Source organism: Schistocerca serialis, chromosome 6, assembly GCF_023864345.2.
Source record: "Schistocerca serialis cubense isolate TAMUIC-IGC-003099 chromosome 6, iqSchSeri2.2, whole genome shotgun sequence".
NCBI classification, from domain to species: Eukaryota; Metazoa; Arthropoda; class Insecta; order Orthoptera; family Acrididae; genus Schistocerca; species Schistocerca serialis.
This window is the reverse complement of record NC_064643.1, coordinates 63922987-63945365: the sequence shown is the minus strand read 5'-3', so window position 1 is coordinate 63945365 and position 22379 is coordinate 63922987. Positions and strand designations below refer to the sequence as shown.

General features: G+C 40.4%; 1 protein-coding gene across 1 annotated transcript in view; it reads left to right on the top strand.

Annotated features, from left to right (window-relative positions):
* The window catches only part of LOC126484278 (trehalase-like), a 325129-nt gene that overhangs the window by 184220 nt on the left and 118530 nt on the right, over positions 1-22379 (top strand). The window contains exons 9-10 of the mRNA XM_050107704.1: positions 7290-7553; positions 7657-7801. Coding sequence (XP_049963661.1) covers positions 7290-7553; positions 7657-7801 — 409 coding nt within the window. The remainder of the gene's footprint in view (positions 1-7289; positions 7554-7656; positions 7802-22379) is intronic.

Sequence of the window (22379 nt, the reverse complement as noted above, 5' to 3'; positions counted from 1 at the left end):
CATGCGACTTCACAAGACTATATCCTCCACGTGAACACAGGAAATAAATTTTTATGTGGTCACTGGCAGAGTTATTCCCGAAACAGGTAGCTCACTCCCTCGTTCACGAGTCAGTGTACACTGAGCCAAGATAGCAGTAACACAGCAGCAAACTATGTTTCACATTCTCTCTCTCATTTGGTGCCTTCCAGATACAACTGTGCAGCATGATTATTGTCAACAGTGTGGAACTGCACTTCCTACAGCTCAATGCACTGGACAATGACACCAGCAGTTTTGAGAGAGATTGTTTTCGAAAGAGGAAATTCACAGATCTTTCTGTGTGCTCATAAAAGGTGTAAACCACATTTGACAGAATTTTGCACATAGTGTGCAGAAGTCAACTCATGGTGTAAGTTGAGAGTAAGCCATTTCTCATATACCTGTGTGGCAAGATATGTAGTAACATTTATGTTTCAAATCATACAAGATTCAACTGCTTCAAGCCCTTGACAACTGTAAAAATAAACAAAAGCGATCAAAGCTTTGTGAACTGATTACGGTCAGGGGAATAGAAGATAATTTTGTTTACATATAATGCTCAGTAATTATGCTACATTCCATCTATGTGGAAAAGTGAGCTGTAATAATGTGGGAAACACAGCTGCCATATAACACAGCAGAGCACAAGAGAGACTCTCCAAAGCTTCATGTTTTATGTCATTTTCAGAGAAAATATTTACTGTACATTCACTTTTGCTGAAAAAATGATTAAGGCATCACACACCCACATATGCTGGACTGGAGTCTTTGCGGGGACATAAACGAGAACAGTACCTTAATCCACACTCAGTTGCTGGTGTTATTACCAGATAGAATAGAACAGATGATTGCCAGTTGTGCAATATGATACGGCCGACGTGCTGGGCAGTTTTCTTGTTTCGGCTATGACTTTTAAATCATTTTTATACAGACTGTATACATGAGTACATGTCGTAAACCTCATGATTGTCTGCTATATATTAATGGCTTGGTGGCTTGTGCTCATGTACATTAACTACATCTTGAAAATCATACAGAAGCCAAAATTGGATAATAATGGACAATAATCATTAAGTCAAAGGTGGAAACTGTTAACAGAAGGAATATATGAGGTCAGGTTGCAACAGAACTTGCCTTTCTCTCTCCAGTAGCACCAATCTTGATGACTGCAAAGCTGAAATCTAACTGAGTGTGGGGTGTTGTTTGTTCATTGATATATGTGACTCTGTAAGTTTGATGACATTAATGCACACATTATACTTCATAAGAAATTCAGTGTTTAATCATGGTGACCAGCTTCTACACTACAAACAATCCTTCCTGCAATTATCCAAGCCAACCCATGCAATGACAGTGGTGAAGTTTTCAATTATGGCCCAAATTAAACAGTTCACATTTATCTAAAACAACACAGTTTAGATTTACTACAGCACTTTCTCGGTTCATCAAATATTGTGCTTCTGTGGTCCATTCAACTCAGTCTACACCACTGTGTTCAACAATAACTTGCTTCAATAACAATAACCTTACACAGCATTTTTTAATCACAACACAGTTCAGTCACAATGTTCATTACTTACAGAGACTGTAATTACACAAAAGTTTTTACACATTAAAGTTCTCGAGTTCCGCACTGACCAGAGCATGTATTCTTGCATCCAGAATATATGTCATAAAAAAGAGTCGGACAACACAAGCACATCCAGTATAGTCATTACTCTTAAGTTTTACAACTGTGGGCTAACTATTTCATGACTAAGATAGATGGTCTAAAATTGTTAAGTGGGCGTGCTGGAAAGAATGCCTTTAAATTTCTTAAGTGAAAATTGTTAAAGTGCTTCAAGTAAAATAAACTTTATTAAGATTCGACATCTTTATTATTCATGCCTACGTATTTCTTTCTCAACATAATCATCCTGGCAATGAACAGATTAGATTAATACTAGTTCCATGGATCATGAATACGATATTTCGTAATGATGTGGAACGAGTCGAATTTTCCAATACATGACATAATTAGGTTAATTTAACAACATACTTAAGTTAATATAACAACTTTATTTTTTGTGTTTTTTTGCTTTTCTTTATTTTTTATTTTTATTTTTTTTATTTTTTTTAATATTTTTGGTTTTTTTTCTTTTTTTTCTTAATTTATATCTAAAAATTCCTCTATGGAGTAGAAGGAGTTGTCATTCAGAAATTCTTTTAATTTCTTCTTAAATACTTGTTGGTTATCTGTCAGACTTTTGATACTATTTGGTAAGTGACCAAAGACTTTAGTGCCAGTATAATTCACCCCTTTCTGTGCCAAAGTTAGATTTAATCTTGAATAGTGAAGATCGTCCTTTCTCCTAGTATTGTAGTTATGCACACTGCTATTACTTTTGAATTGGGTTTGGTTGTTAATAACAAATTTCATAAGAGAGTATGTATACTGAGAAGCTACTGTGAATATCCCTAGATCCTTAAATAAATGTCTGCAGGATGATCTTGGGTGGACTCCAGCTATTATTCTGATTACACGCTTTTGTGCAATAAATACTTTATTCCTCAGTGATGAATTACCCCAAAATATGATGCCATATGAAAGCAATGAGTGAAAATAGGCGTAGTAAGCTAATTTACTAAGATGTTTATCACCAAAATTTGCAATGAGCCTTATTGCATTAGTAGCTGAACTCAAACGTTTCAGCAGATCATCAATGTGTTTCTTCCAATTTAATCTCTCATCAATGGACATACCTAAAAATTTGGAATATTCTACCTTAGCTATATGCTTCTGATTAAGGTCTATATTTATTAATGGCGTCATACCATTCACTGTACGGAACTGTATGTACTGTGTCTTATCAAAATTCAGTGAGAGTCCGTTTACAAGGAACCACTTAGTAATTTTCTGAAAGACAGTATTGACAATTTCATCAGTTAATTCTTGTTTCTCAGGTGTGATTACTATACTTGTATCATCAGCGAAGAGAACTAACTTTGCCTCTTCATGAATATAGAATGGCAAGTCATTAATATATAATAAGAACCCCAAAGGACCCAAGACTGACCCTTGTGGAACCCCATTCTTGATAGTTCCCCAGTTTGAGGAATGTGCTGATCTTTGCATGTTACGAGAACTACTTATTTCAACTTTCTGCACTCTTCCAGTTAGGTACGAATTAAACCATTTGTGCACTGTCCCACTCATGCCACAATACTTGAGCTTGTCTAGCAGAATTTCATGATTTACACAATCAAAAGCCTTTGAGAGATCACAAAAAATCCCAATGGGTGGTGTTCGGTTATTCAGATCATTCAAAATTTGATTGGTGAAAGCATATATGGCATTTTCTGTTGAAAAACCTTTCTGGAAACCAAACTGACATTTTGTTAGTACTTCATTTTTACATATATGTGAAGCTACTCTTGAATACATTACTTTCTCAAAAATTTTGGATAAAGGTGTTAGAAGGGAGATTGGACGGTAATTGTTGACATCAGATCTATCCCCCTTTTTATGCAAAGGTATAACAATAGCATATTTCAGTCTATCAGGGAAAATGCCCTGTTCCAGAGAGCTATTACACAGGTGGCTGAGAATCTTACTTATCTGTTGAGAACAAGCTTTTAGTATTTTGCTGGAAATGCCATCAATTCCATGTGAGTTTTTGCTTTTAAGCAAGTTTATTATTTTCCTAATTTCAGAGGGAGAAGTGGGTGAGATTTCAATTGTATCAAATTGCATAGGTATGGCCTCTTCCATTAACAGCCTAGCATCTTCTAATGAACACCTGGATCCTACTATATCCACAACATTTAGAAAATGATTATTAAAAATATTTTCAACTTCTGACTTTTTGTTCGTAAAGTTTTCATTCAATTTGATGGTAATACTGTCTTCCTCTGCTCTTGGTTGACCTGTTTCTCTTTTAATAATATTCCAAATTGTTTTAATTTTATTATCAGAGTTGCTGTTTCAGACATGATACACATACTTCTGGATTTTTTAATAACTTTTCTTAATATAACACAGTAGTTTTTATAATTTTTGATAGTTTCTGGGTCACTACTCTTTCTTGCTGTCAGATACATTTCCCTTTTCCGGTTACAAGATATTTTTATACCCTTAGTAAGCCATGGTTTGTTACAAGGTTTCTTACGAGTATATTTAACTATTTTCTTGGGGAAGCAGTTTTCAAATGCATTTACAAAAATGTCATGAAATAAATTATATTTTAAATTGGCATCAGGTTCACGGTACACCTCATCCCAGTCTAACTGCTGTAGGCTTTCCCTGAAATTTGCAATTGTTAAATTGTTGACTGAACGTACTACTTTGAAGGACTGTTTAGTATTGCTGAATGGAGCTATGTCATATATTGTAACTAGCTGTGCACCATGATCAGAAAGACCATTCTCAACAGGCTGAGCATTTATCTGGTTAAACTTATCTTGGTCTATAAAGAAGTTATCTATCAGTGAGCTGCTATCCTTTACCACCCGAGTAGGAAAATCAATAATGGGTGTCAAATTGAAGGAACCGAACACATTTCTGCCAATGAGAGACTAGCTTGCTGATACTGTCACTGTAGAATGTTTGACTTCGTTGACAGAGACACAACACCCTCCCCCCCCCCCACCCAAAAAAAAACACCCTCACACCCCCCCCACCCTCCCCTTTTTGCACCGCTTCATCACTGTCAAGTGAAGTCCTTGAAGGTGTTCTTTAAGTTTTGGAAACAGATGAAATTCAGATGGGGCCATGTCAGGACTGTATGGAGGATGACCGATGACAGTGAACCCAACATGTTCTATTGATGCTGATGTCACAGTACTTATGAGTGGTCTGGCATACTCATGCTGAAGGAGAGGGTATCTTAAGTGCTGATATAGTTATGTTACACACAACCACATTACACGCTACAATTTGGAGCCCTGTAATAACAGTGGGCTGCATCAGTGAAGTGGGAAAGTTGACCAATTAAAATACATGACATGTAATACCTCAACCAATATGAGAACAGAATAAAATGTTCTGAGGTATTACTTTACAGCACATCTTTATATTCTGAAAGGTAGATTATACTTTGACAAATGTACATGTTGGAATTTACTAATTTTGACGAACTATAAGAACTAATATGATTTTGATTTATAAAATTGTGCAAGTCATAAATTTGGAAATATATGTGGAACTATTAACCCTACACCAACATGAATCATCTTGTTTATATAAATGAGTGCCATAGCAAATTACATGACATTATTAATTAGTGAGTTAATTATTGTTCTATGTCAGATGGTACAGAAAAACTAAGGTAACAAAACTCTGGAATATGACAGTGGTTAATACAAAACCACTTGTGTAAATTGTTTAATTAGTTAAGAAGATAATTAGTTTTTGATAATTTACAATACTTTCCTCTAAAGTCGAAATGAGTCACTTTCAACTGGTGTAGGTAACTTTTCACAAATTTAACAATTACCTCACACTGTTTCACGTCTCTCTAACTATAGTTCTAACTTCAGTCAAATGTAACTTTTAATTAACAGGATCCTAATGAAAATTAATAACACAAATGTAATCAGAATATTTGAAATGAGAATCTGAATAATAAAGTTGATTAAAATTTGGTCTAGAAAAGATTTTGAAATTTTTAAGTAAGTGCTACATGTTACTAGTTAAACATATTGGAAATAAGATAAAAATTAGTGTCCATCTGACCACTGCACACAAGTGCCACGTCACTTCACTTCATTTACAAAGATATCCCATGCTTTCATTTGTTACACTCTAAAACTGGGGAAATCCTCTGGATTCAACCCGCTATGGTCTAATACATTTCTAGCCACTTTTTCTTCATGCCTATTCTGCACTTAATAATCATAATGCCTATCTTTATACTATACTTGTTGTAATATTGCCTTTCAGTTTAGCTCATCCCTTAGATTGCAGAGGAATTGGTTTGTTAAGAATTTCTTCCTAGACAAACTTGGCCACTTAAATGTATTGTTATCTACCAACTGCAGACCTCCCTAAAAGAAAGAGTTCCTTTTAATACTGCTGCAAATCTAATCCTGATACTTCTAGTGACGCCACCTCTTCAAAAATTTTATGAACGCAAAATTCATATTATCTGTAGCAGATGCTGCTAAGCCTCTGAATCAAGATTTGAAACTATGTCTATGGAATAAGAAGAATCCCCAAATACCAAAGGCACTCCAACTATTTTTAAATCATAAAACGTGTAAAAAGCCTCCATTCCAACACTGTAGCTTACGGTGAGTTAATATCATATTAAGTGACAATAGATGACTGTTCTAATTTTTAAAAACTGCTTATTTTTGTAACTTGCAACAATAGATTACACAGGACATTGGTTTCACATTTTTCAGCAGTGATGGTGCAATGCTTGTACAAGTCAGTCACAAATGCTTTCCCACGCATACAAGATATACCATCTCACTGAAACACATTTATGTGACCGGAACCTGAAATATGTTATTCTTTTAAAAAAAATGTATTCCCATTAACTATTTCAGTCAGAATCCCAATGGACTGTTTATAACACTAGTTGCAGATTTTTCAAACAGAAATACAATTTCTGTGGAGATGCATATTTATTGAACACTGGACAATGTTCTTCTGTTGCACAATAAAATGTGATTTCTGTTTTGAAAACTAATGTGACTGTCTTGGAATCAATTAATGGTTACATTCAGTATTAAAATTTACATGTTGCAGTAGTAAATTTACTGCATTAATATTTGATATATTTAATTACAGTTCTGTCATTCACCATTGTAAGTGCAGCTAACAAAACATCAAAATGTCATTACACCAATTAAATAGAAAAATCTTCACTTGATATTGTTGTTGTTGTTGTGGTCTTCAGTCCAAAGACTGGCTCGATGCACCTCTCCATGCTACTCTATCCTGTGCAAGCCTCTTCATCTCCGAGTAACTACTGCAACCTTCATCCTTCTGAATCTGCTTAATGTATTCATCTCTTGATCTCCCTCTACAATTTTTACCCTCCACACTTCCCTCCAATACTAAATTGGTGATCCCTTGATGCCTCAGAATGTGTCCTACCATCCAATCCCTTCTTTTAGTCAAGTTGTGCCACAAATTCCTCTTCTCTTCAATTCTACTCAGAACCACTTAATTGGTTGTGTGACCTACTCATCTAATCTTCATCATATCAAAAGCTTCCATTCTCTTCCTATCTAAACTGTTTATTGTACATGCTCCATTCAATATGTACTTTTTATTTCAGTCTAAAAAGGAAATACGTGGTATTGTATCTTACCTAAAAGACAACAACATTGAAAGTTATCTTGGAGGGGCTCCGGCATCCTTAATTTTCACTGGTGAGCAGTGGGACTTCCCAAATGTTTGGCCCCCACTTGAAAACATTTTAATCATGGGTCTGCAGAAGACTGGTGTAAGAGAGGCCACTGAGTTTGCATTTGAGCTGGCACAAATATGGATACATGCAACATATACTGGCTATATACGCTACAATAATATGTTTGAAAAGGTTGGTTTTCTTTGTTTCATTCCTTCTTCCAGTCACAAAATAATAAGAGTATTGCATCTCAGAGTACTTATTTAGCTGATTGTAACACAATATTTCATTTCAGTATGATGCTGAAAAACCTGGAGAATTTGGAAATGGAGGAGAATATGTAGTTCAACCTGGGTTTGGATGGACAAATGGAGGTATCCTTGAGCTGTTAAATGAATATGGACAGAATCTCACTATACCTGACCTGCCACAATACCAAAGTAAGCAAAAGTAATGTTAAGTTTTCAATGAAGTCATATAAGGCCATATGTAAAAGACATATCTTTAAGTCTAAGGTGTACATGTGCCATCTACAGTTATATCTATAGCGCTCAAGTCAGCTCACAGACATGGGTGAGGGTGTTCCATGTACCCCTTTTTCCTGTTTGATTCACAAATGATGTGTTAGAAGAAAAACGAATGGTAAGCCTCTGCATGAACATTAATTTCTGTAATTGTGTTCATTTCACAAGATAACTTTGTTCCTGGGATCCTCTTGCAACATGCCATCTGACAGTTTTAGCACTTCTTCTTGTTGCACGATGTCTCCTATATAACATTTGTGAGTGGAGGTAGATGAGCATCTGCATGATGTTCCCGCAGTACTATATAAACCAGCAATAAAATGTGCTGCTTGTCTTATGATTTTTTCTAAGCCTTCTAAAAACCTTTCTGAGATGTAATGTTGACTGGTGAGCAGTACTCAAGAATTGGTTAAAAGAGGTTTTTTTTAATTACCTATTAAAGAGGTGAATTAAAATTCTTTGTGGTTCTTCCAAAGAATCTCTCAGGCATCTGCATTTTACAAAGTTTTGTATCGTCTTTCCATGTAAGATCACTTTTGACACATACTCAAATATACTGGTATTTTACCGTTGTTACTGGATCCATTGCTTGACAGTCAATCATGTAACCAAACAACAATAGAGCTTTGCCTCTTTTTATGGACAATACACTATATTTATTGATGTTGAGGGTCAAATATCAACTCATATAATGACTGGCACCAAATTTCTGAGTGTCTTCCTGCATTTCACTACAATTTTCTGGCTATGATACTTCATGGTGGGCACCACTTCCAAAGTGCACCCTGGAACTTCTATTGTTATCTGCAGGATAGCTTGCACAGGCTGAAGCAGCTAAGGTTGGGCACCTTAGATATATCCAGAATGTGTAAACATATAGAGCTGCAGTTTCCACTAAGCTATAGTCGAATTTTCTGGTGTGTACATAATTTGTAACATCTATAGCTGCTGAATTATAGCACCGTGTTTTCATAATGTTCTTTGTTTTTGTTTTTAATGGGCCTACACACTCTTCTTCTGTTGCATTAGAAAGAGCCTTCAGTGAGGACTTCAACAACATAATGTGTAGAACTAGGGTACCTTAAACTACCATCCAGCCATTGGAAGAAGAGATCCCAGAATTGTCTATCTGCTGTACCAAATGTAAGCAGATGTGTAAATCAGGTGCAGTCCCTGTGTTTACACATGGACTTTGCTGCAGCTATGGTGTACAGACTGATGTGCTCAATCAGACAACTTGCTCATGAAATTGTTCAGCTGAAAAAGTGGATTGGGTTTTTGTTTACGGTGAACACTGCCAAACTGTTAGAGCAGTGGCACAGTCGTATTCAGAGAGATGATCTGACTGTGTCAAGGCCTCATGGCCTGTCATTGCAAATGTAATAAAAATTGAAAGTGTGAAGCTTAAAATACACAAACAAAACATAACATAATTGAGTAGAGAAATGAAACCTATATTTTAGCAGCAATAGTATAGATTCTATGTGTAATTTTGGGGCAACTCGAACATGCTAGCAGGGATATTCTACAAATTTATCCATTCCATATTTTGCTACTCAATCAACAGCTGCATGGCAATGACTTTCAACACTGGGTACAGTTATCTGAATAGTGTCTACAAAAATTACTAAGTGATCCATGTTTCTATGTGTGACTTCGTTTACACACAAATCATCATTTACAAACTGTGCTCAAAGCATAGTTCACTGTATGACTACTTGGGAGTGGACAATCCACAATGGCTGAAAAAAGTGGGTGTCAAATGACTTGGTAAGTCATGCATGGTACCAGAATTTCAGGAATAGCAACCATCACTGGTCCCTATTTTACTGATGGGATTCTAAATACTGAAACACATCTACAGTTCCTAAAAGATATGTTGATGCAGTTGTCAGAAAACATCCCACTGAATGTAGGGCAATCCATTTCAAATCAATGTGACAGATATCACACCTATCCCACACAAATAGTTAAACTTTCTTTGCAAACCAGTTTGAGACTGTCAGTTCAGTTGTTTCGAAAACATGATTTTGCTTGCACTCTTGCCAGGTTTAATACGTCTGGGCTTTTATCTGTAAGGGAAAATTAAAACAAAAATTCTACAAGGAAAGGCAGATGACTCTCAGAGACATGAAATGACATATACTATGGATGTAAGCTTCAGTAAGTCCAGATGAAATTCAATACACAGTATTGTCTGCCCATAATTTGTCTACAGCCTGCATCAGTGTTAAAGGCCACCATTCACACATGACAGTAAACTTGTAGCTGTACTGCTCACATTTGGTACAGAAAGGCAGAGGTTTGAGGGATCTCTTGTCCAGATGGCGAGACAGTGGTTTGGGGCACTGTTATCTTGGTACTGTTTGAGGGAGATTGATTCATGTTAGTATTCTTCAGGGGCTCTTTTCAGTGTCAGAGAAAAACAGATACGGTTCAATAAAGAAAGGAAAAAGTCACTGTCACAATTTGAAAGCTATCAATATTAAATACTACTAGCATAGATCAGAAAATTCACCACATCTCTGCATAATCTCAGCTTGGTATATACAGGGTGTTACAAAAAGGTACGGCCAAACTTTCAGGAAACATTCCTCACACACAAAGAAAATATGTTATGTGGACATATGTCCGTAAGCGCTTAATTTCCATGTTAGAGCTCATTTTAGTTTTGTCAGTATGTACTGTACTTCCTCGATTAACCGCCACATGTGTGGGCTGATGAGAATCCGCACGCAATTGTGCAATCACGTCATCAACACAGATTTTCTGTGAACGTTCGGGCAGGCATTGTTGGTGATGTCTTGATTGGGCCCCATGTTCTTCCACGTACTTTCAATGGAGCACGTTATCATGATTTCATACGGGATACTCTACCTGTGCTGCTAGAACATGTGCCTTTACAAGTACGACAACGTGTGGTTCATGCACGATGGAGCTCCTGCACATTTCAGTCGAAGTGTTTGTACGCTTCTCAACAACAGATTCGGTGACCGATGGATTGGTTGAGGCGGACCAATTCCATGGTCTCCACGCTCTCCTGACCTCAACCCTCTTGACTTTCATTTATGGGGGCATTTTGAAAGCTCTTGTCTACGTAACCCCGGTACCAAATGTAGAGACTCTTCGTGCTCGTATTGTGGACGGCTGTGATACAATACGCCATTCTCCAGGGCTGCATCAGCGCATCAGGTATTCCATGCGATGGAGGGTGGATGCATGTATCCTCGCTAACAGAGGACACTTTGAACATTTCCTGTAACAAAGTGTTTGAAGTCACACTGGTACATTCTGTTGCTGTGTGTTTCCATTCCATGATTAATGTGATTTGAAGAGAAGTAATAAAATGAGCTCTAACATGGAAAGTAAGCGTTTCCGGACACACGTCCACGTAACATATTTTCTTTCTTTGTGTGTGAGGAACGTTTCTTGAAAGTTTGGCCGTACCTTTTTGTAACACCCTGTATACTACTTCTTCATATATCTGAGATAGCCTGCCCCAGCTGCCTCTGTCTGTGTAAACAGTGACATTCTCGTAGTATGTCAAAAGTTGCTTTCACATCTGATGGTTTGTCACCATTAAGAACATGTGCCAAGTTTTATGTATGAGGAAGTGCTCAAGCCAGTCACAAAGCTGGTTCAGCACTTTGATGTTGTTCATCAGGCATTCATGCGGAACTGTATGAAACACCAACTGGAAGTCAAGGGACACAACATCGACATATGAGCAGGGACTGTTACCCTGCTATATGCAGCCATGTGGATTTCACAGAAAAACAAAGCAAACTGAGTTTCACAAAGTAACTGTTGATTCCTGTGAAAGAGACTTGAGTTTGTAATGTGTGACCATGTAAGATGTCCCGTAATTCTAAGACAGACGTATGCAATTGTTAAAGATGTATAATCATCTGCATCTGTCCAAAAATCTTTTCTGAATTATTGATATCAATATCAGTTATTTTGGAAATCACAGAACAATTGATAGAATGAACTAGCATTACCTTTTGCAGTGAAACTATTTTGGAAGACGCAGGTCAGTATTTTGCTCTTCACAGTGTCATCTTGTGTTTCAGTATCACCACTGTGTGACTGACTTTCTTACATTTACCAGCTTAACTGAAGACCAAGACTTCTTACAATCCTCATCATATCAGCAGGCAAAAGATTACTTTCAAATTTGTTGAACACCTCTTGTGTTGCTCTCCTTATGATCATCTTGTTTTTGTTTGCCAGTAACACACACACACACACATTCACATTTCACATGGCACTAATGTAGCAATAAAAGCTATAATAAAATTAGCACAAACTACTTGCTCTTACTCGCTACAAACTAATTCACTATAATAATAGTCATATTCAATCCCACACAGCTTTACTCACTAACTGATAACTCGGTGTACCTGCCATGTGAAGCAATCCTGAAGAAAAAAAAAAAAGAAAGTTATATATGCACTGCATTATCTTGTAGGTTTCTTTTTTAAAAATTGGTTGGTTGTTTAAGAATTGAGTATTTCATTACAGCAGTATTGGTTCAGAATATAAGCTGCAATGTTTGCTACCACAAACTAGTTGAATTTCACACTTAGCTTGTTCAGCTCTGGAATATGCCAGATATAGCCAACCATGTTTGCCAGAACCCTTCCCACCTCTCCAACTCAGCCAATCTACAACAGGTGGAAGACTTGTCCTGTGTATCCACACAGCACCCTCTATTGCAGTGCCCAGTGCCATGACAGCCATATCTTACATCAAGGAGAACCAAGACCACTTGTGAAAATAACAATTCAGCTGTAACATCTACACAGCCTTTTATGTGAGAATGAGCACCAACCAGTTGTCCATCAGAATGGAGAGAGAGATCGACCATTCGGTGGCAGAGCAGACCACTGAGTACCAACTTGCATAACTTCAATGCCTGCTTCAAAATTTGTGCCATCTGGACACTCCCTCACCAACACCAGCTTCTCTTAATTGATCCAGTGAATGATTCATAGTGCAATTCATCTGGTTTGTGCAGCTACCCAAGCATGACTCACAACCCATCCTCACAGCTTCCATTCTGCCAGTGCCTCATCTCCTACCTTCCAAGCTTCACATCTCTCCTGCAAACCTTGCAGAACTAGCACTCCTGGAAGAAAGGATATTGTGGGGACATGGCTTAGCCACAGTCTGGGGGATGTTTCCAGAATTTACACAGGAGTTGTCCTTACAACATATCTTTGAACCCACAATCATGGATTCGGTCTTCTGTGTCCCCTGTCCCACACCAACCTTTACTTCTTTCCCATTGCTTCTATTAACCTACACTCACACTGTCCTCTCTACGGTCATCCTCTTCCTTTCTTGTACTCTTTTATTCCCCCCTCCCCTACCCATTCCACAACTTTGTCATGTGCCACACACTACAGTAGAGTCCCTTTAATCCGAACTAATAGGGACCGGACCTTGTTCGGAGTACTGATTTGTCCGGATTAGCCGGAATTACAGTGATGAGTTTCTAGACTGAAGTATACCAAGCAGATAAGTAGGTACGCCATGATAACAAATGGGAACAAGTTTGTGAACAATAGTTCACTCACACTCCCTGCCCTTGTTGTTGTACATTGTTGAGACCTTTGTAGTGTCGTAGGTCAGTGCACTGCCAGTTGGCTCTCAAAGCACTTGGTTATGTTAGTTATTGATTGCTGGCACACATAAGAGTTGTATTGTATTTGTTCAGGTGTAGTGGTGTATGTATTTTCGTCATGAGTAAACCGAAACATACAACGTTAACTCTCAATGAAAAACTGAATGCTTTGAATGGATAGACAATGGTGAAAATGTATCTAAACTGGCAACGGATCTGGGTATTGGTAAAGCAACCATTTGTGATTGGAAGAAGAACCGAGTGAAGTTTGAATAGTCCTGCGCAACGTCTTTGAGAAAAACACTCGAAATTTGGCAGACTTTGAAACAGTCCCAGTACGACAAAGTGGATGAAGCTCTTTTGCTTTGGTTTACGCAGAAAAGAGAAAGGGGAACTCCTTTGAGCGGAGCACTGGTTCAGGAGAATGCCATTTACCTGAAGAAAATGAATGGTGATGAGTCTTTTAGTGCAAGCACGGATTGGTTGGACAGATTCAAAAAACATCATGGAATCTGTCAGCTGACAATTACTGGAGAGAAGTTTTCTTCTGACCGTGATGCAGTGAAGGAATACTTGGGTGAGTTTGAAAAAAAGGTAAGAGAGGGAAAGTATTCTCCCCAACAAATTTATAACGCTGATGAGACAGGCCTTAATTTTAGGGCATTGCCAACAAAAAGCCTGGCATCAAAAGCAGAAGGCCACGCTCCTGGTTTTAAAATGTGCAAAGATCATGTGGCTTCATTAGCGTGCAGCAACGCTGCTGGTAATCACAAGCTGCCTTTAATGCTGATCGACAAAATGTGTTAGGCCCAGAGCTTTTAAAAACTGGAACATGAAGTCCCTGCCCATAAAAAAGCAGGGATGGATGGTAAGCTGTTCAAAGAATGGTTTCACAGCCAGTTTGCTCCCTCCGTTTGACAGTTTTCTAAGGAAAATCATTTGTCTCCCAGTGCAATCCTTTTGATTGGTAACACGCCATCTCACCCCAGCACTGAGGAATTATGTGATGGAGAAATTGTGGTGAAGTTTTTGCCGCCGAATGTAACACCACTTCCACAGCTGATGGACCAGGGCATACTGCAAACATTAAAACTGATTTACAGAAAACAATTTTTAACACTGCTGATCCAAGATGATAGCATTCCTTTAGTGGACAAAATAAAAAAGACCAATGTGAAGGATGTTGTCTATTGGGCCGCTGAGGCATGGCAGAATATTTCAGAAAATACTCTGAGAAAATCGTGGAGAAAACTGTGGACATCTCTCGAATTTCAGGACGACCTAGTTGAAAATGAAGGGGAAAATCTACTACAAATGATACAGATTATCCCTGGTTGTGAAGAAGCTAGTGAAGGAGATGTAGAGGAGTGGACAGCAGTGGATGGGCCTGTGTGGAGAACCTTACTGATGCTGATTTAGTTGCTGCTGTGACTCAAAACCAGGAAGAAGTGGACTGTTGTGATGGAAGTGACAATGAGCCTGAAAGAGACAAAGGAGAGCTGGTGCCACACAGTGACGCAGCAGAAGCCCTTGACCTCGCGCTACATTATTTGGAGCAACAGTTCAGTGGTACACATGCTGATTTGATGTTTATGAGACAATGGCGCTACTATGCATCATAAAACAGACTGTCTTCATTAAGCCAAGAAACAATGACTGAGTTTTTCTCATCTAAAATGTAGGGATAAAATGTCCGCTGTATTTTAGTAAGTTTGACAGCTTTTCTTTCAATGTTATGCATCGTTAAAACCTAATGTTTTCTTGCCAATTTTTCTAATACATGTTTACTGTACTGTGTAAATTGAAATAGTGTGTATGTACAGCAGTTTACCGCACAGTTTTCCATACTTAGACTAACATTTTTCATGGTTGGATTAACCAAACATTCGGATTACCGGGGTTTGGATAAGCGGGACTCTGCTGTACTTTTCTGGCATGTACCAGGTTGCACTCATCGGTGCTTCATTCCTATCCTGTTCTCTTGCTGCTTCTTCCTGCTTGGAGCCATTCTCCCTCTTCTCCATCCCTCCCTCCTCCCTCTTCTTAAAGACCACTCCACATAACATAACCTCTCACCTAAGTCTGAACGATTTTTATTTTTTAACTCTAAGAAAGAACATGGACCCAAATCTTAGTAGTTATGTCCATCGCATTTGCGTGCTTGTCAACTGCTAAGTGCCTCAGCTGCGCAGTGACTAGTTACCTTCACTATTCCCATTATACATTTCCTAAGATCCTACATAAAATAACAGAACTTGGTAATGGAAATAGTAAAATACTACAACAGGTAGCTGTCTTGTTGATCACCAAGGCAGAATGGATGAAACAGATACTCTAAATCTCACTAAAATATTCTAAATAACTGTGTAAGGCATTTCACAAAATTTTCATTAGTGTACCACATGTCCACATGTCACATTGCCAAATAATAACACACACACACACACACACACACACACACACACACACACACACACACACACACACACACACACGAGTCAGAGAAAAATGCCCTATTCAAAGACAGGTCATCGCCATTTCATTCTATCTCTACAGCTAGCAGAAATAATGCCATAGTTGAAGAGGTGCTTTCAATGAATATAGTTTTTTGTCCATCGCTGCCAGGAAATCATTCTCCCATTGACTGTTGGTCAGTTGAATGATTGAAGGGACCAAACTACAAGGTCATCAGTCCCTCTTTTGAACAGACAGGTCTACGTGACTGTAGAAGAGAGATAGCCTACCACACAAAACCCTGGGGAAGAAAACCCCAAGGTCTACAAAAGGTCAACAAAGGTGAGATCAGTGACAGAAAGAAGAAAGGGAGTTAGATTATGAAAGGCATGCAAGGTGCCCCATCTAGGGAGCAATTGGAAGCCCATGAAAGCATATTGCAATGAGAGGATATACAACTTCCAGCCCTTACCACTTACCAAAGATACTCCACTCCAAGATTGACTAGGAATGACTAACAACACGGGCAGGACAAGAGAAGCACACAGAGACAAAAGATGAACAAGTGTAACAGACTATCCAAGAGGGAGGAAGAAGAGTAAAATAGGAAGTAGGATGAGGACCAGGCTGGACCACTAAACCCAGACAGCCACAGCCCAGCCTAGGCAGTGGAGGCTACAGAATGTTCTGCCAACCCCTTAATGGGCTGATAAGATTAAGTGGCCCTCCCCTAAAGAGAGTGCTGGAAGTCCCCTTCATGAATAAAACTAGGTCAGCCACTGAGGCATCATCCCCTGACACCAGGGGTTTCAAGTCAGTGAAATGAGTTCACCACTGCGTGGCTAGGTTGGGACAGTCCATCAAAATGTGTATCACCATCAAACAGGAGAAACAGTGACAGTGGGATAAGTCCTTGCTGTAGAGGAGAGACCATGAGTCAAACAAGTACGGCCAATGTGGAGCCGTAAAAGGGCAGTAGAGAGGCCTGCATGGAGGGGACCTCCACAGAGTTGTAATCTCCTTTATCAACCATTGTTAGTTTGGCAAAATCAGTTAGCCATGCCATATTCCGGATACCTAAAACTTGACAGTGTAATACCAACCAGAAGTCTGTTTCTGGAATACCAACCTCAAGAGTCCTGAATGGTAATGACCAAGGTATGGCAAGGGTAACACCGATCGAGAGTTTGCAGATGAGAAAGGACCATTGTTGCAGCAACAGATATGTTCAGCAGCATGAGAGATTGCTACCAACTCTGCAGTGAAAACACTACAGCCATCTAGAAAGGAGTGCAGTTCAGCATGTCCTGTGTGAGTATAAGCAAAGCCTGCATAATCAGCAACCAATGAGCCATCAGTGTAGACTACTTCTGAATCCTGGGAAGCACCGAATGGAGAAAAATTGGCGGCAGAGGGCCTCGGAATGAACCGAGTCTGTTGGACCTTGTGATAGGTCAAGATGAAGCTGTGGTTGAGGGATGCACCACCAAGGTGTACTTGAGTGGGTACAGAGGAAAGATGGAAGAGGAAACAACTGAAGTTCAGAGAGAATAGACCGAATGCAGATTGCAATTATAATCCCTGACCAGGGCTGCCGTTGAGGGAGATGCATTACCATATATGGAAAGAGGAGATGGTAGTTTGGATGCTTAGGGTAAACTATGAATGTGGGTAGTATAATTGACAAGTTGTTGGCATCTGACCTGCAATGGAGAGACCCCAGCCTACATGAGTAAGCAGTTCACACCACTAGTTAGAAAGGCTCCTGTCACAAAACAAACCCAGCTGTGGTGTATCGGATCCAATTCTGCAGTGCTAGGGGTGATGATGAAATGCTGAACTGCATGTCAGACTCCCATAATCAAGGAAAGATTGTATCAGACTAGACCTAAATAGTGATAGTCTCCACCGCAACGAGTGGTCGGTTGTCGAGGTAAAGTTCTGGTCGTGAGTGAAAGGTAGGACATAGACAGAAGAGCATGACGTGAGTCTCGGTGTCTGAAAATGAAAAGCCGTAGGTGAGGGACCATGACTGCACCTTTCGTATGGCATCTTGCTGTCAACATTCAGCAACAGCCACACTAGAGTAGCAATAGTAGAGGCAAAAGTCTTGAGCATGCAAGGAGGGTGATACTGAGGACCCCACTGCTGCTGCTAGACCATCGACGGATACTAGAAAGAGGAGGACACTCAGTAGAGAGCCTTGTGGGGGCCATACACGGGGAGGGGGTGGGGGGTACTGTGGGATGCACCAACTCGAATCCGGAATGTACAATGCAACAGGAAGATCTGGATGAAAATCTGGAGCAGACCCAGAGATACCACTCGTGTAAGCTAGCACGGATGTGATGCCGCCAATATGGTTAAAGATGGCAATGGTATGACACCAACGATCCACCAATAGGTGCTTGATCATTGGGTTGTAGATGCGACACGGCCCTGGGGCTGTATCAGGGCAGTTGACAAGGGCACTGACAAATTCCCACTCACTGGATGGAGCATTAAATGGTTCCAGATGGCATGTAGTAAGACATAATTGATTTTGCTCCATCCACTGTTTTAGAGCACGAAAGACATGTTGTAATTCTCAGACGCTGGGGCTCGAGCATAATACTCGGCAAAATGTTCGGTGATGGCGTCTGATTCAGTGTAGAAAGTGCCATTCGAGGTAATATCAGGTACACCTGCAACCATCTGGTATCTGTAGAGATACCTGATCTTAGACCAAACCAGTGAAGGAGAGGTATGTGGTCATACCTTTCCCACAATTCTAACTTCCATCATTTTATTAGGTTTCGGACTAGAGCATGGGTCTGCTTAAAGGCAGTGTGGTGCTCCACTGATGGGTGCTGCATATGGCATTGGAGAGCCCAACTATGATCTCTAATGACCTCTGCAATTTCTGATGATTACTAGGGTACCACATTCTATCAGGATGGGCCTGAGGGATCCGCAAACCAACAGCCAAAAGAATAACTGTATATATTCTGGACTGACTCATCATTATCTCCATGCAGTGTGGAACCGAGGTCAACCGCAGTGACAAAGCACCCCAGTCAGCACTGCTGAGAGCCCACCCGGGCAGGCATCGAGGGGAGTGACACGGAGAGAGGGACAGGAAGATCTGGAAGTGGTCACAACTAGACTCTCCAGTGGATGGATGAGAGAACACAGGGGCTGCAAATGGAAAGATCAATGGTTGAGAAAATTCTGTGGGCCACACTGAAGTGTAGTGTATACAACATACATGAAAATTCCCCTGACCCTGTCATAGGCAGCACTATTCTTATAATGTCCCCAGTATCCCCAAAGGGCCGGGATCAAAATTACAGAAACCAAGTCCCCTGAAGAGCAATGCAGAAGGCAGGGGAAGTGTTTAAAAGATGTAGCTTAGCCAAATGGTTGGGGAAAAAAAGGTTCCATTGTGTGGTGTTAACTGGGGCCTGTCGGGCTGCCAGAATCTTCGCCTCAGCCACATGTGGGATTTGGTGGCACTGGGATCACCGGAATGTCCTTTTTCTTGTCTTTCCTCTCCTTAGAGGATTTCAATGATTGCAAGGGCTTCCCTGACTCAGTTTCAAGTAAAGATGATGATCACAAAGCCCTCCCTTCACAGCAAGAGAAGCCAGAGAGAGGTGATTTGTCTCCAGCTGGGAGGTGGGCACCAATGTCCCTGGTGGGTGGAAGGCCAACAATCCTAAAGTTGGTGTGGGTGAAGCACCAAGAAGGGATCCCCCAACCGTCAAGGGGGCAGGCATGGTTGAGCGGCACCTCAGGATCTACTCTAGGAGGCGTAATGGGCGAGAGTACCATCAACAAAGTGTGCGACATCATCTTAGCTGTAACATATGACATTGTTTTACATGCTGGGTGCTATTTCTTGTACCACTTCTTGGCTTCTTGGCAAGTGAGTTTGCCCAAAGTCTTGTATTCTTGTATTTTCTTGTCTCTCTAGAAAACAGTGCAACCCAGTAAGCAGTGAGAATGGCGTGGAGGGGAACAAGAAACATTCACATGTAGTGCTCGTCCACAACCTCTACTGATGGGGCTAGTGTTGCAATGCAAAGACATGTGCCCGAATTTCAGACACTTTAAGCACAGGTGGGAAGTGAGCAGAACATACAGTTTGACATCGCATCAGTATACCGTCACCTTGACCTTTTCAGGCAGTAAATTGCCCTCAAAGGCCAAGGTGAAGGCACTTGTACTGACCCTATTGTCCTTTGGCCCCCATGTACATGTTGGACAAAGTGTACACCCTGTCACTCCAAGTTGGTGGGTAGCTCATCATCAGATTGTAAGGGCAGGTCTCTGTGGAAAATGATGCCTTGAACCAAATTTAGACAGTTATGAGGAGTGACAGTCACCGGTATGTCACCCAATTTGTTACAAGCGAGCACTGCCTGTGACTGGGCATGAGATGCCTTTTTGATCCAAATCGACCCACTCTTCATTCTAGAGATGGCTGCCACTTCCCCAAACTTGCCTCCTAAGTACTCCACAAAGAATAAGGGCGTTGTGGCCAAGAAGAAATCACCATCAGTCTTTGTACAAACCAAGTATTGTGGGGAGTATTGCTCTGCTTGCCATGTAGCCCTATGTTCTTCCCATGGCATACCCAGGAAAGGGAACATTTTAGGGTTGTATCTCTCTCCATTAACAGAGGACTGTCTTTTTGATAGAGACTGATGGTGTCATATATATGGCCACCAGAGGGAGATAACTTCATCTGCTTCATTTGCGACTCATCCGCTATATTGCTACCCAGTCAGAACCGGCTCTCCCCATACATGCCACCCAGGCTTAGCAATGGCTACCTGGCCAGTAACCCATTGCTTGAGGTCCCTGCGCCCCAGGCACAACAGGCACAACAGGCACACACTCCTTGGCATATGTGGAGTGTGTTCAGCTCAGGCACTAACAGTGTGATCCCTGCACAGTCAGGGAGCTACCATTGTGCAGGTAATTGATGATCTGTCCACAACAAGATGGCTATTGTGATGGGTTTTGGGTGTATTACCTTATTAAAGGGGAGGGTGCAAAGATCAAAGATGGAAAGGCACAAAGTTGGAGCATACACCACATTGGGCAACTCCCCCCCCCCCCTCCCCTCCCCCCCTCACCACCCTCTCCTGCATAATTCGCACATCTGGAGAATTATGAAAATTGGTGGCAGGTCAAACCCAACAGTGGGGACCATGTGCTTATTTAATGAAAAGTTGTAGAATATGCCAGAATTGGAAGCTCAGGTCATAATTGTAAACCAGGTCCAAGCAGGATCTGCACCAGGAAAACATCCAATGGTGAGGCAGAGGGGGATGGGATAGTGGAAGTGTAAGCTTGCACCACAGAAAGGAAGTAATGCCACAAAGGTTGGAGCCACATGGTAGCCAAGTACATACTCACAAAAGAGTTGTGGACCCCCTGGGGGGTCTTCCGTTGGAGCATTATCTCCTCTATAAACAGAGAGGCAGTACCTTGAAGTGAGGCGGCACACTTTCCTTCGCTACTGTATCAGCTTCCACAGTGCCTCAGATCCTGAAGTGCCTTGGTAACCAGTAAAATGACATTTCTTTTGCCAACTTTTGTAGCACAAAAAAGGAAGTTCTGATTCATCTGGGCCATTGCCTCTGCTGGGTGCATTTGCAGAGGGCAACGAGGGAGTCAGAAAGTATGAGCAAATTCTTTCAGCAGTCAGCTGCTCCTTATGTGCTACAGGGTCTTTAAGACACATGCAATTCTGCACTGAAAATTGTTAGCCTGTTATGACCCACCAGCATCCATTACAGTGTTTGTGCAAAATATCACAAAGAGATACCTAAAAACTACATCTTGAGTGCTTTCTTTTAAATTAATATTTATAATCTTAGTTTCAAAAGAGTCATGCTTAGCAGAAGTCCCTAGTGACTTAACTGCTCCCATATCCCATAGGTGGGCAGTCTACAATGTGGTGTGTGGGTGTTGGTTGGTTAGTTGGTTGGTTGGTTTGAAGGTGGGAGAAGGGACCAAACTACAAGGTCATTGGCCCCTTGTTCCTAATAAAACAATGCCACAAGTGTGAGAATAAAATGGACAAAACATATAACACAAAATGGAAAGAAAGGAAAAGCCACAAGAACAAAGGGAAGGCAACAAACACTAAAAGGACAAGAAAGAGACTAAAGAGGACAAGAAAACAACAGAGAGATGCTAGAAACAGAAGAAAGTAAAACATGAAAGCTGATTACAGTGTCTGGCCAGCTACGAGAATAAAAAGGGAAAGCCAGCCACTCTGAAATAAATTAAAACCCCCACCCCAAAAGCACTAGGGTGGAGGACACAGAGGGACAAAGGACATGCGCTAAAACCTACATAGAAGTATAAAACCCACTCTCGCAGATAAAACTTAAAACTAAAGCTGCTGCGGAGGCA